The 8,556-nt window shown below is 58.3% G+C and overlaps 1 protein-coding gene across 4 annotated transcripts; it reads left to right on the forward strand.

Annotated features, from left to right (window-relative positions):
• The first annotated feature begins 505 nt into the window (after positions 1–505).
• WBP2 (WW domain binding protein 2) lies at positions 506–7,970 on the forward strand. Of its 4 annotated transcripts, none has more exons than XM_055408567.2 (8): positions 506–664; positions 2,861–2,969; positions 4,152–4,287; positions 4,989–5,081; positions 5,863–5,997; positions 6,201–6,326; positions 6,746–6,822; positions 6,942–7,970. In XM_055408567.2, exons 1-8 carry the CDS (start codon positions 606–608, stop codon positions 6,993–6,995), a joined length of 789 nt encoding a protein of 262 aa, XP_055264542.1. In that variant the 5' UTR covers positions 506–605; the 3' UTR covers positions 6,996–7,970. The 4 variants fall into 4 exon arrangements, with proteins under 4 accessions (XP_055264542.1, XP_055264543.1, XP_088685458.1 ...); XM_055408568.2 differs by having other exon boundaries at positions 6,204–6,326; XM_088829332.1 differs by lacking the exon at positions 506–664 and adding an exon at positions 893–1,311.
• The last annotated feature ends 586 nt before the right edge of the window (positions 7,971–8,556 follow it).

Raw genomic sequence — 8,556 nt, forward strand, 5'->3', positions numbered from 1 at the left:
TCTGTCTGGCTCAGTGATTACTCAAAGTGTGTGTGGGGGAGGGGGGAAGCAAAGTCATAAAAGAAGTTCTCCCCAAACGTTTGTAGACGGAATGAAGCTGCCCCAGTTAGTGATCAGCGCTCCTACAGCTGGGGTAGGTTACAATCCCCATCCTGTGGGTATGAGCTTTTGCCTCCAGCGCCTTTACGATTAATTCCTCTGTGGCGGACCGAACTGTTCATTCGGCTCCCTGGGAGGACCGAGTAGAGGTGGGAGGGGATTAGTTATGCAACTCATGGAGTCAATCTGGGCCCGTGGTCTCGGAGACTACAAGTTCCAGAATGCATCCTCCCGCTAGCGTGTAGGGAGAGGTCGGGGTTGAGGGGGCGTTGCCTTCTGGGAGTTGTAGTCTCGAGCTTATTTGTGATGCAGGCGGAACCCGGGGAGGGGGGAGGGGCGAGGTCGTAAACTATTGGCACGTGACGCACGGGATCAGGAGGTAGGGCCAGCCTCCGCACGGGAGCTGTGATTGGCTGGCGTTTAGCCGAACGACGCCACCAGGGGCGGACCGAAGAAAGGCGCAAGCGCACTGCGTCGCCAGACTCGGGACCCTTTTCCGAGGGACTATGGCGCTCAACAAGAATCACTCGGAGGGCGGCGGAGTGATCGTCAACAACACCGAGAGGTGACGACAGTGCGGAAAAGCCCTAGAGGCCCGGAGGGGCGGGCGTCGAGGATGTGGGCGGTGGGCGGCGGGGCGTGAACCCGTGGAGAGGGGGAACTGATGGCGGCGGGGGGTAACGTTGGGGCGGGGCTGCGGGCAGCTGAGTGGGTCTTGAGGGAGGGGCCGGGATGCTGCGGTCAGCTGTGGGTTGGGGCCGGGCCGGCCGGATGGGGCGGGGGGGCTTGCAGAGACAAGTGGAGCCCGCGGGTCGTTCTCGAACCCCTTGCCCAGAGTAGGCGACGTTTGGAAACGCGGAGAGCTTTAGACGAAACTAACTGCCACTTATTTAGGCGTTTACTGTGTGTCGGGGAGGGGCTGCATCTGTGCTGCGTTTCTTCAGTCTGAATCCTGTGCGGCAGATGCTGTTACTCTACACATTTTACACGTGAGGAAACTGAGGCACAGGGAAGTTAAGAAACTTGCTTGAGCTCACAGAGCTGTAAGTAAACAGCAAAGGAGTCTTGATTCCAAAGTGAGTAGCCTTAACTACCAGTATGTAGCGTTCCAGTGTATTCCAGAACTGCTCAGTTTCCAGGTGAGAAGCTGAGGCCCAGAGGTGAAATTACATAGTTAACGATCGTCAGATGCCTGACATATTTCCTATAAAGGTCAGTCTTTGCCTCTTTCCCTTGAATTCCTGTTGGCTCGGGTCACTCCCCAGAGCAGTCTCCCACCTGTCCTGCCCAACCCCACTCAATTCTGTCTCTCCTCCTACCTTCCACTCCTTGAATGGCTTCTCTCCTCTTGCTCCTTGGGCGTTGAGAATCAGACCAGCCAGCCCTGGTTGAGCTCTGATGACCCAAAAGAACCTCTTGAAGGAGCAAAGAAGGAATCTGAGTCCCCAGAAGAGACTTGGTGGGATCAGAGCCTAGACACTGGTTAAGGCCAGCACTCAGCCCAAGGCTGTAACCCGGCACGCTCGTTGAGTCTGAGGAAAGCACTCAGGGAGCCCAGAATACTCTTTCTCCATGTTACCAGCTCAGGGTCTGCCAGGCCCAGCCTCTTCCTGATCGTGACCTCTTTTCTCTGAGCTTTCCTTGTCTTGTCTGGTACTGGTCCTCTTTCCACTTACCCCTCCCCAGCGAAGGAAGTTGTGATAGCTGGGAGGGGAAAAAAGACAAATAGAACCACGGGAGCTTGGACCGCATTGTCTTGTAATCAGAGAAACCTCACATTGCACTGGGTGTGTAGCCTCTCTGTGTGCGAGCCAGTCCCAGGGTGGACAAACCCTGCTGATGCCATTTGGTGTTATCTCCTGGGACTGTTCTTTCTCTCTCAGTGGGGCTTTTCCGGGACAAGAACGTTATCTTAAAAACAAATAATGTTATCTATTCTCCTGGGCCTCCTACCTGGTTTAGGACTCAGTACTGCTGCATAATGGTGTGCCTTGTTTTTAGCAAATGCTTGAGCCCCATTTCTGAAAAAGTTGTGTAAACAGTAACTGAAGTCTCCATTCGGCATATAAAGCTTGATGTGTAAAACAGTGAACCTCACTCTTCAAGAATCCCTGTGAGAGCAATGAGAGCTATGGACTGTCGTGGGAAAAAGCACATGTGATCATCTCAAGGGCTCATGGACTGATAACCCTGCAGACTCAGCTTAAGCACCCCAGGTTTAGAGGAACCCTGAAGTGAGCCCTTTGGTAAGGTGGAGAGTCATGTCTTAAAATGTTATGCATCAGGTTTAAAAAAGCAAACCAACAAAAACAGAGCACCTGCCGTAAGGACCTGGAAGAAAAACAGAAGAGTTAACCCAGATGATCTAACCTGATTGGAGGGATTATGGTGTCTGCAAAGCCCTGCGGCTCTTCTACTGCACTGGTCACTTTTTTTTTTCCTGGCTGTGCCCTGCGGCTTGTGGGATTTTAGTTCCCTGACCAGAGGTTGAACCTGGGCCTTCCACAGTGAGAATGGGGAGTCCTAACCATTGGACCGCCAGGGAAGTCCCTACACTGGTCACTTTGGGGCTGTGTGGGTGGGGTTCGGGGAACCCAGCTTGCTCATTTTTCCCATGGCTGTGTTGTTAGGCTCCTCACAGCAGTGTTGAAACGACTACATGCTGGCAGGTACTCATAAGCAGCTGCTACCCAGGAGGGTTCAGTGGGTGACAGATTGTGACTCCAGCGGTTTCATCAGGGCCTGTCCTCTTTTCTCACAGCATCCTGATGTCCTATGACCATGTAGAGCTTACGTTCAATGACATGAAGAATGTGCCAGAGGCCTTCAAAGGGACCAAGAAAGGCACTGTCTACCTTACCCCGTACCGGGTAAGTTTGTACAGGGAGACAGCTGGTTTGGAGACTCGTGGCTCCAGGAGGTTGATATGAGAGCCTTAGGTCAGCCTCAGCCTTGTGAGTCTAGTGGCCTCTGAACCCTGATGAACGTCAGTATATTTCTGTCACATCTCCCTGGTTCTTGAACCACCAGGCTCTTTGTGCAGCAAAACTGACGGCTGGACAGTGAGTCCGTGCAAATTCCCGAGCTGCTGCTGCAAGCAGCCTGGAGTTCAGTGCAGCTGCTGGAGTGACCTGGGCCTGGAGGGAGAGGCCGTGGTTACTGTGGGTTCTGTAGGAGGAGCCCGTGAGGCCCCTGTGCACGTCCAGAGTGATAAGTGTGGTCCACAGGGTTCAGTAGCATGGCCGCAGTCTCTGGGCTGGGGAGAGAGCCCGGCCGAACCTGGCAGAGCAAGAAATGCCAGCCTGCAGAAAGGGCCTCACCTAAGAGTTCCCTGGGCAGACTCAGAGAGACTTCCAGAGAAACACAGGGATGTTCTTGGAGGAAGATGGCTGCCTGGGGCCCCCGAGAGCTGACTTAGAGGTGGAGGTGGGGGAGGCGCACAGGCCTTAGAGGAGACCCAGGTAGGGGTGGGGAGGGCTGTCTCAAAACCCTGTCTCTGGGGGTTCAAGTTGGCATCTCCAGTCACAGATTGAAGTCGTGGGTGTAAAACAGCAGGTTCTCCACACGTGGGGTGGGAGCCTTGCTGATTGGGCAGAGTCCATGGGCGGGTTAGTGCCGCCCCTTCTCCCGGGGTCCGCCACCCACTGCCATTGCCCACTTTCAGTTCTGTGGAGCTCAGGCTGGACCCCCATTTCGGAAGCCCTTCCCCGACCCTCTGCCCTCGCCTCGCAGCCTCTTCACTGAGGCTCTGCGTCTGCTGCCTCCTCACCACCCATGAGTGACAGAACAGGCCATCCTGTTCACACGTGTGACCTGAGTCACGCATTTTTCTTGTGAATTCACACATCTGGCCTCCCCAGCCCGGCTGCACGTGGGGCCTTTTACTCCAAAAGGCACTGTCCAGGGGTGGCTGTTGCAGAGAGTGCCCTGGGGCTGCTGGGTGCTGGGTGCGGCCACCCACCCCAGCCCTGGGAGCGGCGGCTTCACACAGAGGAAGCGGTGGCCAGGCGGACTGTGGTCCGAGCGGTGATGGCCCTTGTCTCTCCTTGCAGGTCATCTTCCTGTCCAAGGCGAAGGATGCCATGCAGTCCTTCATGATGCCCTTCTATCTGATGAAGGACTGTGAGATCAAGCAGCCTGTGTTTGGGGCAAACTACATCAAGGGGACGGTGAAGGCTGAAGCAGGAGGTGGGTGACGAGGGGGCTCTGGGCTCCGGAGTAGCTTCCAAGACCAGCCCTTGGGCTGCCAGCCATTCAGCGGGGGGTGAAGTTGCCAAGATCTGGGAAATGCTGGCATTCAGGATGACAGCTCAGATCAGAGAGAGAGAGCGCGAAGGCGGCTCAACGACTGTAGACCCAGTGAAAACGCTCATTGTGACCTGGCGCGTGTGTCAGACGTTAGGTGTGGGAGGGAGCTGTGTCAGGTGCATGGGAGGCAGGGGCCTTTTCCCTCGAGCCCATCTCTAACGCCCAGCCTGCTTGCTGGCAGGCTCTTGGCAGACCCCAGAGACCGCTGCGCCATGCTCACTTTCCCCCACACTCAGCCCGGCCTGAGCCTTGCTGTTGAGCTCACAGTTCCCCTTTGGACAGAAGCCAGGCTGGAGGTGCAGGGGTTTGTTCTCAGCACCACCACCCCCTCCCCCTCCCCCGAGAGTGAGAGATCTGTTTTGAACTTGAATCAGCTGTTGCTGCTTTATCGGGGGTGGGAGGCCTCAGCGCAGCTGTGCTTACAGGACTGCACAGGAAGTGGGCAGGGAGCTGGCCGGGTCGCAGTGCTGGCGTGCGATGTGTGTGGCAGGCTGTTGGATGGGGCCTGGAGCGGACCTATAGCCATCTCTTCAGACAGAACGCTCTTCTCCTGAGCTGTCGATGCGCTGTTCTCTTCTCAGGTGGCTGGGAAGGCTCTGCATCCTACAAGCTGACCTTTATGTCCGGGGGCGCCATCGAATTTGGACAGCGGATGTTACAGGTGGCATCTCAAGGTACCGAGGCTCTCAGGATCCGGGGCTGAGGACACGTGGAGCATGTGCTGTTTTGTTCATTTGGGTTTGTTCCCTTTTAGTTCTGCTTTTCAAGCAGTCAGGAGGTGAATTTCTGGGCCCTGGGCTGCCCGGGGCTGGGAGTTGGGAAAGTGAAAGTGTTAGCCACTCAGTCCTTTCTGACTCTTTGCGACTCCTTGGACTGTAGCCAGCCAGGCTCCTCTGTCTGGAATTTTCCAGACAAGAGTACTGGAGTGGTAACCATTGCCTTCTCTAGGGGATCTTCCCGACCTAGCATCGCAGGCAGATTATTTCCTGTCTCAGCCACCAGGGCGGTGGGAAGGAAACTTGTAATTAGCATCACCGCCTTGTACCCCAAAGGCTGAGGTTCCTTTGCCTGGAGCAGGTATAGGACGATTTGCCAGAGCCGTTTGGCCTCGAGGACATTTGGTCTCAGAGAAACAGACGCAGCCTTTATGCTCCTATGAGGCAACCTGTGAAGTGCCCAAGGGCTGTGTTCCGCAGACCTCCTCACCTTGGCCCCAGGCTCCCCCAGCTCTGTTCTTGCCCCTCCCTGAGCCTCCTTCCTCCCATCCCCACCTCCACCCCATCTCCTCCGCCCCAGCTCTGACCTCCGTCCCCACCCAGACCCCTTGCCCTGTCCCTGCCGAGGCAGCCTCGAGCAGGGAGGGCTTAGGCGTGTCTGCTGCACACATGCAGGGGCCCTGCAGCTCCCCGCACCCGAGGCCGGAGACACTCACCTCTCTCTCCCCTTGCACTGTAGCCTCGCGAGGCGAAGCCCCCAGCGGAGCCTATGGTTATTCTTACATGCCCAGCGGGGCCTATGTCTTCCCCCCGCCAGTCGCCAATGGAATGTACCCCTGCCCTCCTGGCTACCCCTACCCACCGCCCCCACCTGGTGAGTGTATCCTTTGCTGCCCACCCTGCACCCCCGCCTCCCGCCCACTAACCACCCCTGCCCAGGCCAGGGGGTTGCAGAGGGGAGACTTGTCATTGGACCTGCTTCAGGACAGACGGAGCAGCTGGAGGGGCCCGGGGCGGGGGGTGCCAGCTGAGGGGCCAGGGCGGCGCTGCTCACTGGGTCCTGTTCCTCTCACCAAGCAGAGTTCTATCCGGGACCCCCCATGATGGATGGGGCCATGGGGTACGTGCCGCCCCCACCGCCACCCTACCCCGGGCCCATGGAGCCTCCAGTCAGCGGCCCTGATGTCCCCTCCACTTCTGCAGGTGAGCTCAGCCCCTGGGCTGCTCCCCACGGGTGCGTGGAAGCCACAGATAATGCACGGCCACTGGCCTAGGGACAGTCGCAGGGGACCGGCCAGCGGTGAAGAGAGACCGGTGGCCGCCAGCCTTTACCTGGCAGTGCCCCCTGGGCAAGGTCTCCCTCTGTACCTCAGTCTTCCTATCCGCAGAATGTGCCAACAGAACCACCTGGGGGTGTCGTGGTGAAGATCAGATTGGGAGGTGTACGGGGGGTGTCTCCACAGTGCCGGAAGCACTCGGGGAAGGTTAACAACTTCTTGATGGAGGAAACCGGGTCCTTGGCACCAGCCACCTGAGCACCAGGGGCTGGGGTTGCCGGGGCGGCTGGAGGTGCCGGGGAGGCCTGTCTCTGGGGCTTGTCCCAAGTGTGTGTGTTCTCACAGCTGAAGCCAAGGCCGCGGAAGCAGCTGCCAGCGCCTATTACAACCCAGGCAACCCACACAATGTCTACATGCCCACGGTGAGTGGGGTGGGCATGCGCTGGAGGGGCCCCCGCAGCCCCAGCTGCTGGTGTTCAGAGGCGGCAGAGACCTCGCCTTGTTGGGACTGTTCTAACGTCATTTTTCCTTTCTTCATCAGAACCAGCCTCCACCGCCTCCCTACTACCCCCCTGAAGATAAGAAGACCCAGTAGATCCCGCCCCCCCACCCCTGCTGCCTCCCCTCACTCCTCCCCTCCCCTGGGGGCTGAGTCGGGGTCCTGGGGCTTGATGGGAGGGCCTTGTCCTTCCTCCAGCTCTGATATAAAAGAGTTATCAGGAACTCGCCTCAAGGGAAGGGGGAGCCCCTTGACTCGGGGCGGTGCCTCCCAGTTCCGCACAAGCCCGGAGCCCTCCAGCTTCCCGCGCCGTCCCGTGGCGGCGGGCGCCCCCCTGGTCCCCGTCCTGCTCTCGTAGCTTCCGCCCATGGAGGGACTCTCTGGCCACCTCCTCCACCGCAGTCCAGCTCTCTGATTTTGTAGCCACTTTATCCCCAGCCTCACATGCCCTGCTCGCCCCGGCGCCCTGCCAGGCCCCACTGACATTCCGCCTGCCCTCGTCTGTGCCTGGCTGAGGAGGGCCACCTGCCCGCCGACTGCCCGCCTGCGTTCCATTCCCAGCCGGCCGCGCCCCTTCACACTCACCTTCCCTGGGCCTTCCTGTCATCTCCGCTTTCAACGTTTGGGGTTTCCCACCAGCCGCCCGGGGTGGGTGGTCTGAGGGCAGCCATGGCTGGGGGCAGAGCCCCTCTGCTGCCTCGCTGGTTTTTCTGGAATTTGTTGCCGTTCACCTCTCCTTTCCCTCTAGAAGGGGCCTCTTGGACTGGAACTGGAGACCGCATGTCCACTTGGGGGCTGCCAGGTGGACTGGGAACCAGACCCCTGAGCCCTGGGGCCTGGCCTGGACATTGACCATGACCTCTTGCCAGCCCTCAACCTGCTTTCTTCCCTTTAAGCATCATGCCTGGTTGGCAGTGTGTCCCCAGATCACTAAAAGTTTGCTGTCACTTGCTCCTGGACTGGCTGTGAAGAGAGGAGATGGTTATTTAAAGAGGATTCCCTATTTATTTGACAAAAAAAAAAAAATTCAGTTAATATATTAATGTGAAATAAATCCTGTTTGCACCTTGACTTGTCTGCTGAAAATGTGAACTAGTAAAAATGAATTGACTGGACCCCTGTCTGGCTCTGTGTGTGGTGAGGGAGGCACTCTCGGGAAGGGGAGCTGTCTGGCCTCCGGCCGGGGCCGGGCGGGAGAAGCCTCCAGGATGACCATGTTCCCTCCTGTGTGAGAGTCCCTTGTTCTCTTGGCCCATTTGGGCCCAGGATGCCGAGGCCTCTCCCGTGTCCGTCTCACGGGGATTGCTCAGCAACAGAGTGATTGCTCAGTAACTCCACCCACAGAGTGCCCCGGGGCCCAGCAGCTGTCCTGGTGGTAGGCCTCGGACACAGGATGGGCATGGGCGTTCGTTCCTCGCCCCCGGCTGGCGTGGTCACTGCCCTTCCCTGAGGTGCTGGGCGCGTCTAAAGACTGGCAGGGCGAGCCTGGCCCCTGTGGCATCGGCCCTGTTGCAGCCCTCCTTGGGAAGAGCCTCCATTTCTGAGGCTGGGAACGGCGGGGAAACGGCCACAGCCCACGTCCAGGCCTGCACCCCCGGGACCCTGTCCTGGAGGGAGGCCCTGGATGTGGTGGAGTCCAGCCTAGCCTGAAGCATCC

The sequence above is a fragment of the Moschus berezovskii genome, chromosome 20, assembly GCF_049115385.1.
Source record: "Moschus berezovskii isolate FMDL1 chromosome 20, NW_MosBer_1.0, whole genome shotgun sequence".
NCBI classification, from domain to species: domain Eukaryota; kingdom Metazoa; phylum Chordata; class Mammalia; order Artiodactyla; family Moschidae; genus Moschus; species Moschus berezovskii.

Coding starts and splice junctions, on each gene's coding strand:
- WBP2 (XM_055408567.2), top strand. CDS start 606: ATGGCGCTCAACAAGAATCACTCGGAGGGCGGCGGAGTGATCGTCAAC. Junction 665..2,860: donor ATCGTCAACAACACCGAGAG/GTGACGACAGTG, acceptor CTTTTCTCACAG/CATCCTGATGTCCTATGACC. Junction 6,823..6,941: donor ACAATGTCTACATGCCCACG/GTGAGTGGGGTG, acceptor TTTCTTCATCAG/AACCAGCCTCCACCGCCTCC.